The sequence below is a fragment of the Poecile atricapillus genome, chromosome W (genome assembly GCF_030490865.1).
Source record: "Poecile atricapillus isolate bPoeAtr1 chromosome W, bPoeAtr1.hap1, whole genome shotgun sequence".
NCBI lineage: Eukaryota > Metazoa > Chordata > Aves > Passeriformes > Paridae > Poecile > Poecile atricapillus.
The window spans coordinates 1,521,799-1,543,165 of record NC_081288.1 but is presented as its reverse complement, the minus strand read 5'-3'; the positions used below and the strand labels follow the sequence as shown (position 1 = coordinate 1,543,165).

The 21,367-nt window shown below is 51.8% G+C and overlaps 1 protein-coding gene across 2 annotated transcripts; it reads right to left on the bottom strand.

Moving 5' to 3' along the window:
• Positions 1 to 148: 148 nt before the first annotated feature.
• LOC131591431 (striatin-interacting protein 2-like) lies at positions 149 to 20,481 on the bottom strand. Of its 2 annotated transcripts, none has more exons than XM_058862132.1 (21): positions 20,304 to 20,476; positions 18,656 to 18,725; positions 17,129 to 17,203; positions 16,915 to 17,049; positions 16,640 to 16,760; positions 15,956 to 16,024; positions 15,767 to 15,873; positions 15,511 to 15,638; positions 14,988 to 15,221; positions 13,668 to 13,891; positions 12,339 to 12,404; positions 11,611 to 11,674; positions 10,876 to 10,947; positions 10,679 to 10,753; positions 10,109 to 10,206; positions 9,452 to 9,578; positions 7,688 to 7,788; positions 6,244 to 6,310; positions 3,099 to 3,203; positions 2,536 to 2,740; positions 149 to 1,349 (listed from the first exon to the last, which is right to left on the bottom strand). In XM_058862132.1, the coding sequence occupies exons 1-21, from the start codon at positions 20,445 to 20,447 to the stop codon at positions 1,099 to 1,101; spliced, it is 2,538 nt and encodes an 845-aa protein (XP_058718115.1). In that variant the 5' UTR covers positions 20,448 to 20,476; the 3' UTR covers positions 149 to 1,098. The 2 variants fall into 2 exon arrangements, with proteins under 2 accessions (XP_058718115.1, XP_058718116.1); XM_058862133.1 differs by having other exon boundaries at positions 1,183 to 1,422; positions 20,304 to 20,481.
• Positions 20,482 to 21,367: the final 886 nt, after the last annotated feature.

Sequence of the window (21,367 nt, the reverse complement as noted above, 5' to 3'; positions counted from 1 at the left end):
TAAAAAAAGAAGCATTTAAATTAAGACACAGGAAGAAAAAGCTTAATTAAAGAGGTGTCCTTTAAAAGTTGGTTTATTTCGAACAAAAGCGTATTTTAAAAGGTTTTAAAAGGTTTAATGCCATTTCCATGAACAAGGCCTTGGACAAACCCCATGAAGGAAACAATCACAGGTTAATTAATTATTTAAGCAATTAGCACAAATCCTGCCATAACAAACACTTGTTTATTTAGGGCCTCCCGGCCCTATACGAACACACGATGCTTTGACAAATGCCACCCTCATGCAACGCTGGTTTACCCAAGTGTAGTGTTCATTATTTAATTTAAATATTAAGTTATTAAATCGATACAAAATTTACAGCTCAATATCCTATTCATTCTGAAAGCTATGGACCACAGAATCCACTCTTTTCCTCACAAATCCTTCACCAAAGCACTTTTCCCTCCCCACTCTAAGACCTGGCACAGACATTCCCCCAAACAACCAAAAATCTGTGTTAAAACGGGATTATTTAAAGTGGTATTTGCTGTCTCCTCAGGGCTGAAGAAGGGGAGAGAAAGGGGCAGAGAAATGGGACCTCCAAGCTCCACAGCTCTAAACACTGCCCAGCACAGCAGGGTGGTTTAATAAAGGTGAGTGAAGGAGAGCAGCAGTGAAAAGGTGATGGGTGGGTGTCCAGGGGACCACGCAGGACCCATCCCTGGTGGCACCAGGACACTCAGCCAGGGACAACACGGAATGTTGTCTCCATCCCAAGCCAAGCTGTGCTCCTGGGACCCCGGGGATGGTGTTGGGAGCACATCAGCAGCCAGGCAGAACCGAATAGATCCAAACAAACGAGGAACAGCGTGGGAGGGATGGAATTCCCAGCTGGAATCCTTACACCGAGCTTAGAGACATACCTGAGCTCGCTCTGGAACCTGCTCCATGCCCTCTGCCAACACTTTCCGGCCTCCAAGAACTCACAGGAACCTCCAGAAAGAGGTGTCAGCTAGGCACAGAGACACTTGGTCTCTTTGGAAAGTTTAAATTTATTTATTTTCCACCCAGCTGTGCTTAAACCCCCCCAGATCCAACGCAATGCTCCTCTCGGGGTCACTGGCAGTGCAGCAGCTCCTCCCAACGAATGGGCTGTGAAAACACCTCCCGCTCCAGCCAGAGCTCGTAGGAGTAGTGGAAGTCCTCGGGCAGCTCCAGGCGCTGGCCCAGCACGCTCTGCAGGCAGTTGTCCACCGGGGCGAACTCCGAGTCCTGCGGCTTGTCGTACCTGCGGCTGTTGAAGGCTTCGATGTTGGCCCTCAGCGTGCACTCCTCAGCCTGGAAATCCCACGGCCTGGCGTCGATATCTGCGGTGGGGGAGGAACAGCACCCAAATAGCGCGGAAAGCATCGCTCTGACAAGGTCTGAGCAAAAGAAAGGCTGAAGGTTTCAAGTGGATTAACCAGAGGCACTCCTAATTATTATTGTTCCTAACCAAATCCCATTATGTGTGTATTTTAATTTAAAATAGCCCATAAAAATGTAATTTTTCCTGCTTTAAGGACTTTATAATTACCCAGCTCCTGGCTTTTTTTCCCACAAAGACCTCACTTCTAGTTTCACTTTTCTATTTTTCTTCTATTCTTATTTTTCTTCTATTTATAAATATCTTCTTACTCTTATTCCATTCTTATCTTTATTCTATTTATATCTTCTTATTTTTAGTCTATTCTTATTCTAGTCTTATTCTATTCTTATTTTTCTTCTATTTATATCTTCTTATTTTTATTCTATTTTTATTCTATTCTTATTCTAGTCTTATTCTATTCTTATTTTTATTCTATTTATCAATGTATTTTTATTTTTCTTCTATTTTTCTTCTACTCTTATTTTTCTTCTATTTATCAATATCTTTATATTTTTCTTCTATTTTTCTTCTATTCTTATTTTTCTTCTATTTGTAAATATCTTCTTACTCTTATTCTATTCTTATCTTTATTCTATTTATATCTTCTTATTTTTATTCTATTTTTATTCTATTCTTATTCTATTCTTACTCTGTTCTTATTTTTAGTCTATTCTTATTTTTATTCTATTTATAAATATCTTCTCATTCTTATTCTATTTTTATTCTATTCTTATTCTATTCTTATTCTATTTTTCTTATTTATTATTCCCTTTTCTATTTTCCTTCCTTAATTTCACTTTTCACTGAAAATCTCCACTGACCACTGAAGCAAGGATCGACATTTAAAACATTTAAAACCTGGTGAGCTTATTATGAGCTCCTAACCAATTTTTTTTTTCCAAAATCTGAGCAAACATAACTACAAACAACGCTGAAAAGCTGCACTAACCACGACATTATCCCATATCACCTAAACATGAAAAAAAAAAAAAAATCCCATTATTTTCAAAGCTGGCTTTCACAACATCCGACGGTGCAGAACGGTGCCAATAAAACTTCCCAAAAAAATCCCCGACAGCGACAGCAATTTTAGAAGCCAAATTTGGAAGCCGATTGGCAGCGGGGCGAGGCCGGGCAGGACTCACCGTTGCCGTAGGCCCAGTCGTCGTTCATGCGGTGCCGCACCTTCTGGTAGATGGCAGACATGGTCTTCATGTTGCTCTTCCTCCACTGCCGCCCCAGGTACTTGGTCTGGATTTTCAGCAGCTTGAGCACGTAGAGCTGCATCATGGCCTGCTTCACCTTCAGAGCGCGCTTCAGGATCGGGGCTGACTTAAACACCACCAGCATCTGACGGGAAATCGGGAATTAGAGCGGAGCCGACGCCGTCTGTGCCGCTTCGGGCAGCGACACCGCGGCCTCGTACGCCACAAACCCCCAGGAGGGAGAACGGGAGCGTCCAGCACAATCAACGCCCTCTGCAAGGGGCTTGAGGGTGGTAGAAATAATGTTATTTGTGGGAGAAAAAGTATTTCTGCATTTAAGGCTCAGTCTGTGGAAGGAAAAAGGGAAGAGGATGAAAAGCAGAAGCTGCAGCACTTCCACAAGAAATCCTGAGCACAAGGCTGGGCTGAAGCTGCTGTGTAGAGCCAGGGACGTGCTCCAGGTGAAACACTGGAGGGTCTCGAGGAGGGGGACACCCCCTTACCATTGTCCTCGAGTGTTTCCACTTGGTCAGCTTGTTGAGGATCCTCAGCAAGTTAATGCAGGAGAACAAATTCCTCCAGCAGAACTGGTTGTTGTCTCCGGCTTCCTGCAAGGGGAGAAGTGCAGCCCTGACCACAGCGTTCATCAGCACCACCACAGAGATGTCCTTGGGCAGAAATCTTCATTTTTATTGTCTGCACAAGTCTTGTTTCTGAGGGAGGACAAGTGGCAGAGCTGCCTCCTCACTTGGGTTATCATCAGCAGATTCTGGGGAAAGTCATTCTGAAACACTCCAATTTTAATCTGCTTTTAATTTAGAGTAAGAGCTAACAATGGGATAAATCCCTTTATTCTATCATGGGAAATCTATTTTGTGGTAGATTTTTATTCCTTGTTTACAGCCAGAGAGCAAATTGCAGCATGGTGATCACCACTGCTTTTGGTAACTGTGTAAATTAATTCATTCTTGGAGCGCACACTACAGACTGGTAAAAGGAAATCACAAATCAACACAGGATGACAAATAGCAACGTTTGTATCAAGAGCACGAGACTTTTCTGTAACAAAAAATCCCCTCCAGCTTCAGTGCTGCTGAGACATTGTTTTAAATATTCGGTAACTGTAAACACCCCAGCTCCAGCCTGTGGAAATACTGCCCTGCCACTTTGAGCAGTAATTCCACCACTGCAGGAACTTGCTCCATGTTAGAACAACTCCAAACACAGGAGAAATATCCCACAAAAATCCAGTTTGGGGATTAGTGCAAAACAAGGGCTGCTGAATTTATAAACCACTCACAGCCAGCTACAGCCTTCTTATCTCAGGGCAAAACCTCGACCCATTCCAGGATCTGGGCACCCTCGGGAAGAGTTTGGGGGAGCCCTTCTGTCAGTGTCCAATCCAGCTTTGAAAGCAGATTTACCCAAGAAAATCCCACCAGCACAACTTTGCTTTTAAAGGCAAGTGCCAAACAGAATCAAGGAATCCCTGCGGTTGGAAAAGCTCTCCAAGGTCACCGAGTCCAAGCTGTGCCTGATCCCCACCTTGTCCCCAGAGCCCTGAGTGCCACCTCCAGGGGTGGGGACTCCAAACCTCCCTGGGCAGCTCCTTCCAATGCCCGAGAGGCATCCAGAGGTGGGATGTCACCGGAATGTCACCAGGATGTCACTGAGGTGCCCGTGGATGCTGTCTGGTGCTTTGGGGGGTCCCAAACTGCAGTGGCCCTGCAGTGTCACATCGTGCCCAGGCCTTACCTGCATCCTCCACACAAAGTAATTTTCCCAAAGATCCCATATAAGCCAATATCCATTTCTTAGGCTGGATTTATTTGTCACCAGTCTGATGTTGTCTCTTCGAGTAGGGTAAAGTTCTTTCCACCAGATTTATGGAAGGAGAAGACAGGCTAAACAGACTTTAATACCCTTTCTAAGGGATGGATGAAACCCTTTGCAGACCCCTCTGGAGTGACAGGAGAGGGGAGGTGGGGACTGGCCAGGATTTGAAGAGACTTTCCCAGCAGAGGGTGCGTGAATCCCTCACCACCTCAGTCACTCCTGATTTACTCCAGGTAGGGACAGCAGTTACCCCACAGGCCTCTCCTGGTGAGACAGCAGTGCTGGACTCGTCCTGGTTCTCCTTGGGATAACCCAGACACACATCACTGTGCTCAACCCACTGAGAGCAGAAACATCTGTTCCATCCTCTAAGAAATGTGTTACGCTGGGATGTTAAAATCACTCATCAGAGTGGTAAAAAAAAGCTAAAACAACACATGAAGTGCTGGCTGAAGGAATACAAAAACGTGCACAAACGTATGCCTCAAGTACCAGGGTGTGTCTAATTCCTATTAAATCCTTATCTCCACGGGTATCCTCCCAAAGACCAATCCTTGTGGCAAAATTCAAGTTGTTTGCCGTGTATTTTCTAATTAAATTGCTCTCCCTTGGGGATAACATCTGCATCTGCTGGAGGAAAGTGAAAGGTGATGTCCTTGAAGGTGACAGCTCTCAAAGTGTCAAGACCCTACTGGGAATATTCTCCCTAAAAACATTCAGTTTTCCCCGACAGCCTAAAGGCTGATGGGGAGGATTAGCACGAGCCACAGAGCCCTCAGTGATGTGTCACTAGATGTCCCCATCGGTCCAGGATACCACAGAGTCTGGCAGGGCTGGATGGGGACACCCAGCCTTCAGCAGCCCCTGGACCGAGTGAAAATCTTTCCCTCTGATGATTTTGACCATTACACACCTCAGGAAAACAACACAGGCCTCAGATTGCTGCAGCACCATGAGATCATCCCTGTCCGGACTGGATTTGCTCAGGATCCTTTTTAATGATTCCTGGTCTATTATTTCCTGTTAACTCCAAAGCTTTCCCCTGTGCTGACTGAGTCCAGCCTCCTCTGCACCTGAATTATTGTAGTTATGAACCTGCCAGCATTATTTTCCCACCTGCAGTCTGTGTATTTGCCCAGCCCATCCTGCTGGCCAGTCTTTGGAATACTTAAAGCTTCTCTCCATAGGGAATTTGGTTCATTCCTTAAACTGGTATCTGATAAAACAGGAGTGCTCAGAGCAATTGAAACCTGGGAGGAAACAGCCTCTGGGTAAAGTCTCTTTCAAAGCAGAAGAGTTTTGTCTTGACAGAACAAGAGGAAATGGCCTCAAATTGTGCCCAGGGAGGCTCAGGAGGAATTCCATATGGAAAGGGTGGTCAGGCCTTGCCAGGGGCTGCCCAGGGAGGTTTGGAGTTCCCATCCCTAGAGGTGTCCAAGGAATTCCTGGATGTGACACTCAGGGCTCTGGGCTGGGGACAAGAATGGACTTGATGATCTTGGAGGTCTTTTCCAACTACAATGATCTTGGAATTCTGTGATTCTGTTCTGTCAAAGGTAAGATCCTAAACTCAGCTATTTTTATGAGGTGCCCAACAGCAGCAGTGCCTCTTCCCCACTTCCCCACAGCTGACACTGACTCAGAATAGTGATGGGAGGAATTTTCAAGCCTGGAGGGGAAAAAAAAAAAATCTTAATTTTGGAAAGGTTGGGGGTTACAGAATAAGAAGACAGAGTATAGGAAACTCAAATCCTTCTTCATGCTGTCACATAGAGCAATCCTGGCCACAAAAACCCTTTCTGTGCTGCTTACCAGACTTTCTGCCGTGAGCTCGGGCAAGTCACAGACCGTGCAATGTGGATAATCCAGGACGGAGATGCTGCAGAAAACCGGAAAGAAGGGGCTCATTAATAGCAACCAATTAACACCAGAGAAATTTTGAAGATGATCTCTACCGGGAATCTGTAACATTTTTCCTGCTCTGTGCCTGGAAATGCAACAAGTGGTTTGGGTGGGGAACAATCCCATCTCCAGCACGCGAAGCAGCCGTGCCGACGTGTCTCCCTCGGGCACAGACAGCATCCAAACGGGGTCCCAGCCTCAGCACCGCCTCACCCCTCAGCTTAATGGAGCACATCGATACCTCCTGGCTCCAAAGCTCCATCCTGAGTGCATTAATAAGGACTCGAAGGATTTGCATCCATTAAGAAAGGACAGATGAGTTATTCATATGCGTATTTAAGAAGCAGGGGGGGAAAAAAGTAAACAAAATAGATCTGAGGTTCAAAGGGAGGTGTGTGATTGGCAGCAAGGAAATTCATGGTGAGTGAATATTCAGGTTTTTCAAAGGCCTCCAGGCCTATGGGATTTGTAAGAGTAGTCAGTTAAATACACCCAGAACTGGAATTTACACCTCCCTGGCTCAGAGCACCCAGCTGCACATCCCACCTCACTCACAGGTGCATATCCTGCCTGTGAAACCTCCATCCCAGAGCAGAGGAGGGAGCTGAGCACTCCTGGCATACGTTTCCTCCTCACTTAAAGCACAGGACCAAAAGTGGAAATATTTATAGCAGGAGGATCAACATATTATTTCCTCTTTTCCCATGCGTGCCTCCTCGCACAGACACAACCATACCGTGCAGGAGACAGACCAGCCTACACACACAGCTGAAGAGCAACAAAAAGAGCATCAAAAAGGAAGAAAAGGGATCTTTTTATCATTCCAACATCCCTGTGGAGCTCCTCTCCAAACAGGGAAATCCTGCCTTGGTGAGCAGTGAAAATTCTGTGCTGTCTCAGGTCTTTGATCCATGGGGGTCCAGACAGTGCCCTGCCCAAAACAGGGATGTTGCCTCTCTCAGACCAGCAGTAAAAGGCAGTGACAACCATGGAAAACCTGAAGGAGTCAGGAAAACTGAATTACAGCTATAAAAAGTGGAAAAGACCTGGAAGATCCCACCCCATGTGGCCTTGATGCCAACCCGGTGGCACTGCATGGCTCCCCAGGAGTCCATGTGAAGATAAAAACTACTTGATTTTAAAGACAAAGCCTATTTTATTTTAGTTCAATTTCATCAACCCAATCAGAGATTGGAAACCCAGCATCCAGTCATCCTCTTCACGCCAAAGGGATTTGCTCCCTCTGAATATTTCTGTAGTGGGCAGGACACCCCAAAGCCATCTGAGGTCATCTGGGGGCTCCCCAAGCACGAAGCCTTCCTGCCCCATCACCTCTCTGTCGCTGTGGCTGTACCTGTTTTTGGCAGCAATGTAAGACATGATGTTCTGGTTGAAGAATTTCAGGATCAGCGGGATGCAGTTGGCAAACACCAGGTGCTGGGACACGTACTCGAACTGGGGGAGAGAAGGGAAAACGGCTCAGCGTCAGCTGGGACAGCTGGGAGCACCACCTGGGGATGGAAACCTCTTTCCAGCACAAAGCTAAGAACTTGGGAATGTTGTCACAGATCATCTTCTCCCCAAAGCTTGCTGTGTAAGGTTTGTGTCATGCACAGCAGCTGGGAAATTCCATTTGCCATAGAGATGACACACAAACTTCACAGCAGTGCTTTAGGAGTAGCTGCACCTCTCGGCTTTTCAAAATTAAATCTGGTAGAACAGTGTGTGGGGAAGAGGGAAGGAGTTGTAGCTATTAAATAAGGAAATGCAATAATTCCTATTGCTCTCACACACTAATCCCAGCTCCCTTAGAAATATTGATTGGAATAGTATCACTATTTTCCTACTTGCTTTTAATTTCTCTCTGCCTCAAAGCATTAAATGGTCTTCGAGATCCCTTCCAAGCCAAACCACTCCACAGTTCAATAATACAACAAATCTCTCCCATCCTCTACAGATACAAACTGCAGCAAAACCCAGTCCTATCCCTGCCCTTCCCATGCCTCTCCATCCAGATCTCCAATCTGAGAGGGAAGGAACAGTTTGTTCTCATCTCAGCCTGGTGCCAGCTGTCGGCTTTGGCACACCACAGATGACACAACACCACAGATGACACAGGGCTGGGATGTGCTGGTGAGTAATCGACCCTTCCAACCCAAAGCACTCCATGGTTCAGCGATTCCTTCATTTCAGACCTGCTGGAGTTCTCATGGTGCTCCCTCAGATCACCTTTGTCACCAAAAGAACAAAACCACCCAGATCAGACCCCAAAAAAAAAGCAGAATCAGGGGGATGGAACCCTGCAGCTTTCTCCAGGCTCAGCAGCAGGCTGCAATGGCCCTCCTGCCTGGAGGGAAAAAAAGAAAAGGAGCTGCTTTGAAGTGAGAAAAATAAATGAAGGGATGTGGAGGGGGGAGCGGAACAAATGTAGGATTGTAAAAATGTGGGAGTTGGTTTCATTTTACCCAATCCGATACGTGGATTTATATTTATCCTCAGTTAAATATCAGAGGGATTTGTAGCGTGCTGAAAGCTTTAGAAAAAATTAGAAAACATTAATTGTTTGACTTGCAGAACGAGTGGAGAACTGGGCCACAGCTCATATTAGTCCTTGGGTTTTTTTAACAAAGGAAAACCCTGGAGTGGGTGCAGTTTGATTGGTGCCATGCAGATGAAACAAAAATCACACTGGGAACAAAAATCAGATTGCAACTATGACCCAGATCTCCTGCCTCTGTTGAAACTGGAGCCCCAAGAACCCGATCCTGCCAAAACCAGATTAGGTGACCTCGTGAGGTCCTTCCCAGCACTATTTCTGGGCATTGGAGATGACAGAGCAAAAGTGAGTCTTGCCTAATCCCCTTCCTCTTCCCCCTTCTGCCAGGGAGGCTCGTGCTATCTCCTAAATTTAACCTGAATGGATATTCCCAGAAGTCTAAAAGCTCCTGCCACATGGGTAGGAATGATGCTGTCAAAGCACAACCTGTAGAAATCCTGGAGCTATGGAAATGTGATTACAGCTCCTCAATGGAAACTCTCCCCAGAAATCTCCTAGAACAGGATTTATCAGGACCTTCAAGCCCAGCTCGGCGACGGCCATCCCCTCTTGTAGGCCCACCTGGTAGATGTGGTTCAGCTTGAAATGTTTGAGCAGCAGCAGCAGCAGCGCTGAGATGCTCTTCACGATGATCTCCTTGTGTCTGTTCACGTCGATGCCCAGCTTCATGCTCTGCAGGACGGTGATGCTGCGGTGGAGGGAAAAACAGCACCGGGGTTGTGGCAGCACGGGGGAGGCCGAAGGGACTGTGGAGTTCTCGTTTGTCTGGATGAGCTCCACGAAACCAAGGACCTTCGCTCTCCCCAGCACTCCCATTTCCACCCATCCCACCTGGTGAGGCCAAAATGCGTTAAAAAAGGAGGAAAAAAAAGTGGATTGCCCTCCACTAGGAATCCTGGTGGAGCAGTAGGGAGGACACCTCCAGTATGCTGACACATCTTTATGATTTGGGCCAGTTAGCAGGACTTTATCATTTATCACTTTATCATTTATCACTTTATCATTTATCACTTTATCACCTAGCTTGGAGTGGCTGCACTCAAATCATCATCACAACGTCACTTCCTTGGCTTTGACAGCTCTGCCCTGGTGCCAATGGTAATTAACACCCACCCAAACAAATACCCCAAATCTGGAGCCCCCCCAAACTTATCAGCTCTCCTGCTTGGTCCGAGACTTGGTGGCAAGGCTGGGATGGCCACCTGGAGAGGGACTTACGGCATCTCTTCAGGCAACACGTCTGCCAGGATGTTGATGGAGTCAGTCTTGGCCTTGGAGGTGGGTGCAGCAGCCAGGAGGATCTTCAGCAGAGCGATCTGCAGGAGAGGGCTGGTGTGAGGGGATGGTCCAGGAAAGGGAATCCCTTCCTTCTCCTTCATTGCCAAAACTGGACAACTCCAAGCCAACTCTACAGGGTTTCACCAGACCACACTCAACCTCAGACAGGACAAGTGTGGGGAGCTCAGCAGCTCTGTTTGATCCTCAGCCTAAGGCATCACACGTGCCTGAGCTCTGGTAGTGCGGGTAAAACAGCACAAAGAACACCTGGAGTTTAAATGTTTAAATCTCTGTCTCCCCCTACAGAGCCCACGTGACCCAATCAGCATCTTAGAATCCTCCAAATCCCTCCTCTTGGACTGTACTTTCCTCCCAACTCTGCTCAGGATTCCCACCAAAATCTCACCATCCAGGTCCTGAGCCCCCTGCCGTGCTGAGCTCTGCAGCTCCCAGACTGGCACCATTCCCTACTCCAAAGCTCTTCCTTCCTTTTGAGGAACAGGAGCTTACCATGTACTGCGGGAGATTGTAGAGCATTGCTCGGTACAAGACCTCACAAGGGGTTTCTTGGACTTCCTCCTCCCCCTAGGGCGAAGAAGCATTAAAAACAAGGGGAAAACGAAGTAAAAATAAGAATGGATTTACGTGACACCTTGGAAACCTCCCATCTTCTCTCTGGTGATGGGGTGAAGTGACTTTCTTCTTACCAGAGACATGGGGCACTTCTCCAGCTCCTCCTCATTCTTGATCTGGACATCCGAGATGGAAACGTACTTGTGCTGGCAAAACACACAGACAGAGGCAGAGCAGTGTCACAGCTGAAGGAGGAAACACGGCCTGTGGTGGTCACAGCAACATCCCAGTGAGGTGTGGGCAACTCATCCCCCTGTCCCTGAATCCCCTCACGCCTCCTGCCTTTTGGTTATTTCTGCTTGCTCCTTCTAGGAACTCCCCGAAAGGAATTGGAGGGACAATCACCTCCAAAAGACAGCCCAGACCTGGGGTAGGGTCAGTTGGCCTCGGGAGGGGTCTCGTTCCCTGTGGAGCAGGAGTTGAGGTTGGCTGTGCCTCCCTCTGGAATGTATCCCCAAACCCAGCTCTGAAAGTCTGTCACCCTCAAAACACAGGGCAGACACTCACCAGGAGGCAGGAATGCTACACCTTGGATAAAGGGAAAGTAAAAATGCTCGAGAGGCTACTTGAGGACTCAGTTTTTAATATTTTGCCTCGATTCCTGCAAGAACCTCCAAAAGCTTTTCCTACGACAACTGACTTTTCACTCCCTGCAGTAACTGTGTTTTTTAAACTGTGTTTTTTAAAAAAAAGTGGTTTTTACCCTGTGTTTTTTACTCTTTAGCCTGCAGTAACTGTGTTTCAGTGAGGCTGGCCAGGAGGATCCACATGGTGGGTATCCCATACCATGCAGAGAGCCACCATCTCACCTGCTTCAGGGTCTTCACACTTTCGTGGATCGGCCGTGGGAGCCCTATCAGGGTTTCGGTGTCCCTGGGGAAGAGGAAAGAAGGTCAGAGGAAAGAAGGACATCCATCTTCAAACATTTCCATGTCATAACAGGTAAAAGAGGGAGCCTGGAGTCCCAGATGGGTCAGGGATTGGGAGAGGTGTTGGTGTGAGCTGCTGCCCTCCCACCTCCTCCCAGTCATGCCTGCACGAGAGAGGAGAGACATCAGGGTGAAGAATTGGGGTGAAATCAGATTGAATCTGAATCTGGGTGAAACCAGGTGAAATCAGAAATAGGGTAGAGCCAGTCTGAGCCCAGCACTGCACCTAAAAATGAATTTACCCTGCTGGGCCTGTCCCAGGATGACTCTGCACCCGCAGCTTGATTTGTTCACAGACTGGGTAATTTGCTGTGGATACCAAACTGTCTCAGCTGCCTTTCGCATCAAACCAGCTCCTGGCTCAGGCCAGCGGTCACTTATTCTGGGCTAGGTCTGATTTTTAATAGAAAGAGGTCCCTGGGGACCAGTGTTCTCCAGGAACATGTTTTTCTAGCACTGCTTTGGTTGCTGCAGCTCCGGCAAACCCAGCACAGCCTCATCCTGAGCATGTCTTGAGCTGGGAAAACCTGAGCTTCGTGCACACCTCCCACCACTAAACCCCCACTGATGGAAGCTCCAAGGGCAGATTTGGAGGATGAAACACTCACTGTCCCAGCGTGAATCCGATGAATTTGTTCCTGCTTGCTTCCAGGAAATGCTCGATGTCCTTCTGTCTGATGGAGCAGCGGAGAGACAAAAACAAGGAGAAGGTTGGAAAACAGCCACATACGAGATCACAGCCTCAGTCTGATTTCTAGAGATCTCAACAGCAGCAGGCAAAAGCCACCTCTGCCCTCATTGTCTGGGGGCAACATGAACCTAAACCATTTGTATTTGTTGTGCAACTCCACGGGGACGTGCGAGTAGACGGAGAGGAGTTTTCTACAAGCGGCACCTTTGTATCCACCTCCTGTGCTCCTCACACGCATCTCCAAGGAGCATCTGCTCGCTCAGAGAGAACAAATGTCGTCTCCACGGTCTGCCGGAGCACACGCTGCTCCAACAGCAAGCTGACATCTTGTCCACCTCAGGCATCTTTCATGGGAACCGCTCAGCATCTCTGCGCTACAAGCAGGACATGAGCTGGGAGCCAAGGCTGTCCTGGACAGAAAGGAATCCAGCTGGATTTCCAGCCTCCATCTGATTTCAAAGCTGAGAGTGTTAAGTGAAGTGGAGCACCGCAGCACCACCGTGGAGATCCACGTGGGAATCCAATTCATGCTGTGTTTCTGCTAGGAATGCTCTGGACAGACAGACTTAACCCCATCACTGCTCCTATCTCAAAAATATCTATTTGCTCCTGTGTTTTAAAGACACTGGATTAAATCCAGGCTTGGGAAAAACAGCAAAAAAAGCCTCACATGGAACAGAGGGAAAGGGGCAGAGGTTTTCACCCTCTTTCCTAACATTCCCTCATTTCATGTGTGGATAAATGTCTTAGGAAGGAAAGACACCAACACCTTGGATGTTTTTCTCTGCCACTAAAAAAGGCTTCACCTGGCACCACAGGGGCCCTACTCACCCAACGAGGTGGCATTAACCAGCTCCCAAGATGATTAGTCAAGGACTTTGTGCTACCACAATCCACTGGGATCTGGTTGGGAAAGCTGACCCTGCTCCCACAGTGCCCCAGCACAGCACAGCCTCCTTCCCACTACAACCTGGGATATCCAAAACTGGATCCCCACTTGTTGGCCAATAAGCTGGACTGCCCACTTATTGGCTTGGGCTGGGTTTAGCTGAGCTCTTCCCCAGGATTTACACACCAAATGTGGCAAGTGGCCAATCCAGAAAGGACCAATGCTGAGAAAAAGAGAAGTGGAGTTCATTTCAACCTGCCAGACGCCAAAAAACTTCCCAGTGCTTCCCAAAAAACTGCAACGAGCTCCAGGACAGGCAGGGCTGGGGAGGATGATGGTGACACCAGGTGGCTTTACCTGACTTTGGGGGCCCAGGGAAGCCCCTTGGGGAAGGACACCCTCTCGATGGGCAGGCGCTGAGCCGGCATGGCGGGGATGATCGCATCCCTCTCCATCAGGTCCAGCTCCCCCTCGATCCCGCTGTCCACGTCGTCGTTCTCCTCTTCATCAACCCCTCCTTCATCGTTCTTGAAGGGATCTCTCTCGTTGTAGATATCCAAACTGTCTTGCTTCATCAGGGGCTGCAGCAGAAAGGGAAGGAAAAACTCAAGTCACTTCAAGGGTTTTATTTCCCTCTCAGGTGCTGGCACCAGATCTCTCCATCCTGAAAGGATCAAGGTCTCAGATGTTCCTCAGGTAAGGATTTCCCTCCCTGTTGCCTCCAAAGCACAAGAATAATTCCTTCTGTACCTCTAACCTTGCTGCTCTAGGAGTTTGACCCCGTTTTCCACCTTAAGTTTTGGGGCTTCCATCCAACATCTCTTCCTTACCAAAAAGCATTTTCATCCTCAGCCCATAACACAGCAGCTCCAAGAGCAGAGCTAAAATAAGAACTTGCTGTGAGCAGTTTGCTCCCCGGTGCTTATCAGCCCTTTGCCATAAGGTCAGGATGTCCTCTGGCTTCCTCTGGATCAAACACCCCATGGGGCTGATCTCTTGCAATTGAAACTGGTGGATGAAAAAACTTGAACATGACCACGAGTGCTGAGAGCCCAAAAACCCCCCAGGCTGGGCTGAGGTGGGACGGGGAATTCTGCCCCACCTGCAGAGCTGCCCCAGCCCTGGGGACACAGCAGCAGCACCTGGAGCTGCTGGGGAGAGCCCTGGAGCTGCTCCAGGGATGGAGCTCCACAGTTCCCAGGGATCCAGGCTGGGAGAGCTGGAAATGTTCACCTGGAGAAGGTGAGCAGAGCTCAGAGCTCCTTCCAGGGCCTAAAGGGGCTCCAGGAGAGCTGGAGAGGGACTGGGGACAAGGCCTGGAGGGACAGGACACAGGGAATGGCTTCCACTGCCAGAGGGCAGGGATGGATGGGATCTGGGGAAGGAATTCCTGGCTGGGCTGGAATTCCCAAAGCAGTGGCTATCCCTGGATGCCTGGAATGTCCAAGGCCAGGTTGGATGGAGCTGTGAGACACCTGATCTGATGGAAGGTGTCATTTGGAACTGGATGATCCTTCAGGTCCCTTCTAACCCAAACCATTCCATGAGCCTAAAACTGGAAAACACCGGAGCGCTTGGCCAGGGGGAAAAGGGAACTGTAACCACGAGCACTCCTGGTGATGGTGCCGGTGCCTGCTGGAATCCCACCCCAGCCCAGGAGGAGGCTCCGGCTCTCACCCTGCGGCTGCGGTGGCCACGCTTCTGCTGCTGCTGCTGCTGCTGCTGCTGCTGCTGCTGCTGCTGCTGCTGCTGCTGCTGCTGCTCCACCAGCTCGATGGTGCAGGTGGGCGGGGAGGCCGCTCGCATCCCCCGCACCACCTGGATGCTGTCCTCGGGCAGGGGCGGCAGCCCCAGCTCTTCCCGCCGCCGCACCTTCATGGCCTGCAGCGCCTCGAACCCACCCAGCGTGAACTGGGGACAGAGAGAGAGGGGAGAGCACGGAGAGGAGCCCTCCTGGGCAGCTCCAGCTGGGGGCTGTCAGCGGGGAGAGCCCAGGGTGAAGGCACCACCGCACTGGTTCGTTCTCCAGATTCCTCCCCCAGCCCACCCTCTTCCCAGAAGGAATCGTTTCCCTGTGTCAGCTCCTGGTGTCGTCCTAAATAACCCTGGTATGGTTGGGTTGAACGGTGGGGAACATCCAGGCTGCAGCAGCACTCCTCCAGAATAAAAGTTTCTGGAGCAAGGAAGGGTTTGCACTCACCAGGAGAACCTTCCAGAGCAGGAGCAGGACCTTCCTCATGGGGAAGTGTGGAGCATGGCCGCTGCAGAACTTGGTCACCATCGTGAAGAGCAGCAGAGCAAACGGCTCCTCAGTGTGCACAGGGAAACCTGGTGGGGAAGGGACCAGGACCAGGCTCAGAGCAGATCCCCCCATCCCTGAGCTCTCCCCGCTGGTCCAGCACAAGAGGGACCTCGATAGGGCACCATGAACTCATGGGAGCTCATCTGGGGCTCACTCAGCTCCATCCTGAAGGTCTCCCGGCAGGTTTTCCACTCGGGGGGATCCGTCTCCTGCTCCACACGGATGTTCTCCACCATCAGGTACATGACACTGAGCAGGACCCTGCCGGGACAGCACGAGCAGGAGGTGAAGTTGCTCTGTCCCCACAGGTGGTCCCACGGCTCTCCCAGCACCCAGGGGCTACCTGAGCTCCGTGCTGTCGGCCAGGGAGATGGCCGGCTTCCGCAGGGCGCTGCTGCAGGCCTGGCTGTTCCTGCAGGAGAGCGACGAGCTCAGCGCCAGCCACATCATCCCCACCCAGACAACGTCTGGGAACGCCACACCGGGGCATGGGACACGGCTGGGCCACCTCCTGAGGAGGAGGAGGAGGATGGGGAGGAGGAAGATGAAGAGGAGGGTGAGGAGGATTGAAGAAGAGTGTGAGGAGGATGGGGTGAAAGAAGTTGGAGAGGAGGAGGATGAGGAGAAAAGGGTGGGGAAGATAGGGAGAAGGAAGATGAAAAGGAGGGAGGTGAGAAGGATGAGGAGAAAGATGAAGAGAAGGAGGATGAGAAGAAAGAAGATAAAGAGGAAGAGGGTGAGAAGGATGAGGAGAAAGAAGATGAAAAGCAGGAAGGTGAGAGGATGAGGAGAAAGAGGAGGTAGAAGAGAAAGAGGAGGATGGAAGAAGACGGTGAGGAAGAAGATGGAGAGGAGGAGACCAAATTGAATGGAAGAAAAGAAGGAGATCATGGAATCACAGAATCATTTTGGCTGGGAAAGACCTCCAAGGTCATCGAGTCCAAAAAGCAGAGGGGTGAGAAGAAAGAATGAAGTGAAGAAGAGGACAGGGAGGGAGAGGCAGGCAAGGGCAGCGCAGTTCTCTCACTCAATCTCCATGTTGAGCAGCTCCAGGAAGGCGGAGAAGGTTCCCAGCTGGTACAGGAGGAAGCTGTTGTGCCGAGACCAGTGCAGGACATCACCTTCATTATCACAGTCCCCAAAGACACCTGGAGAGGCCCCAAAGAGAACCACTGGTGAGGGAAGACCTGCCTTTGAACACCTGGAGTCCACAGGACCACCCCAGGCAGGAACTTCACTGCGCTGACCTGGCACAACCCCGAGAAAGGCTTCTCCCAAACCCCCACGGCAGCGGATCCTTACCCTGTGCCAGGTAGAGGATGGCCCGGGCTACTCTGAGCCTCTTGTCCCTGTTGACCACCTCCAGCCCATCCAGCAGGCGCATGATGTAGGCCTTCTGCTGAGCCCTGTCCAGCTCCAGCCACCTCCTGTTGGGCACTGGAAAAGGGACAAGACTTCCAGCCAGGTGCTTCCCTGCTCCTGCCCCAAGCCCCAGAGCTGAGCCCAGAGCTGGTACCTTGAGTGTGAAAATCCTCCTCGAAGCATCTCCTGTTGTGGCTCAGCTCAGGCTCCTCGGTGTAGCTGTACAGCTCTGATGGAGACAGGGATCAGCAAGGACATGGAGGGGCATCACCCTCCTCCTCATTCCCAAATTCCTTGGGAAGCATCCCAGGTGGACATGGGACAGAGAGCTGAACCTGAGCTCTCCTGCAGCTCCAGGGGCACCTTGTGGCCCCCCGGTGCCACCAAATTCATCACTTCAATCCCCATGTCCCGCCTGGGCTGTTCCCAGCTCCTGCTCCAGCTGCATTTGCCATTTCATCGGTTTTTGGGGGGACATTTTAAGTCTCCCTTAAGCAGTTTGGGAACGAAGGGAATGCAGGAACAGCCAGGCAGGACCTGCACTGGTCCCACACCCGGACATTTTGGGTCCTGCAAATAGGGGCTGGACTTGGAGAGACACCAGGTTGCACCTGTACTTTGTAATTCCTGCTTATTCCCATGGAATTCCTACCTGATTCTATAGAATTCCTGCCAATTCCCACAGAATTCCTACCTGATCCTATAGAATTCCTGCCTGTTCCCACAGAATTCCTATCTGATCCTATAGAACTCCTCCCTGTTCCCACAGAATTCCTACCTGATCCTATAGAATTCCTGCCTGTTCCCACAGAATTCCTACCTGATCTTATAGGATTCCTGCCTTTTCTCACAGAATTCCTACCTGATCCTATAGGATTCCTGCCTGATCCCATAGAATTCCTGCCAATTCCCACGGAATTCTTACCTGATCTTATAGAATTCCTGCCTGTTCCCACAGAATTCCTACCTGATCCTATAGAATTCCTGCCTGTTCCCATGGAATTCCTACCTGATCCTATAGAATTCCTGCCTTTTCTCATAGAATTCCTACCTGATCCTATAGGATTCCTGCCTGATCCTATAGAATTCCTGCCAATTCCCATGGAATTCCTACCTGATCTTATAGAATTCCTGTCTGTTCCCATGGAATTCCTATCTGATCCTATAGAATTCCTGCCTTTTCTCACAGAATTCCTACCTGATCCTATAGGATTCCTGCCAATTCCCATAGAATTCCTGCCTGATCCTACAGAATCCCTCTAGTCCTGAGGCGCTGAGCAGCACCAGGCAGGGCTGAGGCGATCCCGCAGGGAAGGAGGAAGGATCCCTTGCAGAGGAAATGTGTTTTTGCCAGGCCAGCTGGTGCAGCCGAGATCCACCGAGGTAAAAATAACCCGGTTTTCCCGGGACACGCTCGGGACCGCGGGAGCAGCTGGAGCCACCGCACAGCAGGACAGGAGCCACCCGATAAAGGGTGACACCTCCCGCCTGGGCTGTGTCACCGGACACTCCGCCCTCCTGCCACCTTGTGTCCCCTCGCGTCCCTCCTGCGTCCTCAGGGCGTGAGTGGCTCTCTAATAATAAACCCCGCTCGCTCTACTCCCGCACCACTCAATATTTTAATTTTCCCCGCCTGCCGGGCAGCTAAAAATAACAACACAGCCCCCAAAACCTGCTTCACCTGCCAGCTCGGCGCCGTGGCCGTCGGCATCCCCGTACTCGAATTCCAGGTTGGGACAATCCACGGAGCCCTGCGGAGAGCGGGGTGGGGTTAGGAGGGGGCTGGCACATCCCTGGGGATATTTTGGGATGCGGGATGGCTGCCAGCACTCGCAGCCTTTGCGCCAAAGCTCCTCCAGCCGCCGGAGCAGCGACTCGCACGGATGGGAGCGGGGAGTCCGTGTCTTAAAACACGGCGGAAATGTGGAAGCCGTGTGTAAAACCAGCATCTCTCAAATCCCAGGGAAACGCAAAGGCACGACACAAAACGCCGCTGAATATTTGATGCATCTCAAAGCCCCGCACGCCCTGAAAACAAACCCCGGAGCTGGTTTAAAGCAAAATCCCCCGTGAGGACGCTGCGGATCCCCGAGCTCAGCACCGCAGATCTGACAGCTCCCAGGCTCGGGCTTTGCCTTTCTGATCCCCCTCCTCCTCCCCTGCGGATGAGGAACTGGAGCATGAAACTTCGCCGGAGGATTCCGGCGGGGCAGCGAGCAGGCAGCCGCAGCCAGACGACCCAAGGCCGGCACCGCGCCGCCCTGCCCCGGGTAAGGGAACACATGAATGGATAATTAACTAAATTAACATAATTTCCCATTCCGAGTCTCAGCATCCCTCCTCGGCAGCCGGGCTGGAACTGATGCGCATCGCCGCGATTAATATTGATGACCCAGGAGGATGCGCGGCTCCGGGCCGAGCCCGACTTGCTCAGAAACGCTGTTTTTTCACCCAATTTCTGCAGCCCAGCCGCCGGGGCGGCTCGGGGAGTTAAAGTCGGTGAGGAATTCGGCGAAGCGCGTGCAGCCCTAATCCGCTTTGAGATACCGAGCCAGGGGAGCAAAGCAAACCCCAAATTCACGACTTGGGGGCACGACTTGGACATCGTTCCCAGGGACCCTTCTGGGGTGAGGGAGCCCCTCGATCCGCAGCTCCCTGGTGGGAAAGCGAAGACTTCCCGTCCTTTGCTCTCGGGGGTCCCGCGGTGGCTTGACGCTGGCCGGGGATATCAGATCCCGGTGGGATCCTGGTGATCCGATCCCGGTGGGATCCTGGTGACCCGATCCCGGTGGGATCCTGGTGATCCGATCCCGGTGCTGCTTCCCCAGCCTGGAAGCCAGGAAGTCCCGGGCGCAGCTGGGGCAGAGCAGCCCAGCGGGGTTTGGTGATTCCCCCGCTCCCCGGGGTTTTTGGGGCAGGAGAGGTGAAGGCACCCGGACCTTGGTGAGGGGCAAAAGGGAAACTGCAGAGTGTGGGGGAGCCCAGGTGGGTCCCCAAAACCCTGCTGCCAGCTCTGGGCCTGGAAGGTGCCAGTGCTGGGGCTGAGCCAGAACCCCAGAAACTGCAGGGAGAACGGGGAGATGGCAGTGGCAGGGAGCACCCCTGGGGACTCCCCGCTCCGAGCTGGGCATCGCAGGACGCCAAAGCCACCCCCACAGGACCCCTAAAGCGTCCAGTTTGGGGTCGGGAGCGCCCCCAAGAGCGGGAGCTCCCCCAGTTCTGGACAAGGCTCCTTCCGCAGGAGCCCCAGCCCCGGAGCAGGGACCCCCTACGCCACAGCAGGTCCCGTCGGAGCCCGGGGGTGCCGGCACCGAGCTCGGCGCTCTTACCTCGGACTCCTTCCGCTGGCTCCTGAAGAGCTCCCGGCCCTTGGGCTGTGTCTGGGGCTGGGCTTGTGGCTGGGGTTGGGGTTGGGGCTGTCCCGGCCGGGCCCTGCCCGGGGCCGCGGCTCCGCCGCCTCCCGCCGCCTCCATCCCGCGGCCGCCGCCGGCACGTGGGGGCCGGGACCCGCCACGCCCCCGCCACGCCCATTGGTCCGCCGGGAGAGGGGGCGTGGCCTCGGCACACACCCCGCATCGCCATTGGTCCGGAGCGGGATGGGGCGGGGCTTGGGGTAAAGGTTGGGGGAGTCTGGGGGGGAACCCTCGGAATGGGGGGGCTGGGGACACACGGGGGGGCGGCCTTGGGGAGTTATGGGGTGTGCCAGGGGTGCTGAGGAGTTATGGGGTGTCCCTGGGGCACTGGGGAGTTATGGGGTGTGCCAGGGGTGCTGGGGAGTTATGGGGTGTGCCAGGGGTGCTGGGGAGTTATGGGGTGTCCTGGGAATGTCCTGGGGAGTTATGGGGTGTGCCAGGGGTGCTGGGGAGTTATGGGGTGTGCCAGGGGTGCTGGGGAGTTATGGGGTGTCCCTGGGGTGCTGGGGAATTATGGGGTGTCCTGGGAATGTCCTGGGGAGTTATGGGGTGTGCCAGGGGTGCGCCAGGGGTGCTGGGGAGTTATGGGGTGTGCCTGGGGTGCTGGGAACAGGGAATGCCCTGGGGGAGTTATGGGGTGTGCCAGGGGTGCTGGGGAGTTATGGGGTGTCCTGGGAATGTCCTGGGGAGTTATGGGGTGTCCCGGGAATGTCCTGGGGAGTTATGGGGTGTCCCTGGGGCACTGGGGAGTTCTGGGGTGTCCCGGGAATGTCCTGGGGAGTTATGGGGTGTCCCTGGGGCACTGGGGAGTTATGGGGTGTTCCTGGGTGCTGGGAACAGGGAATGCTGAGGAGCTATGGGTTGCCCCTGGAGCACTGGGAATACGGAATGCTGCCATGGGGTGTTTTTGGGTTGCCCCTGGAGCACTGGGAGTATGGGATGCTGCCATGGGGTGTTTTTGGGGTGTCCCAACAGTGCTG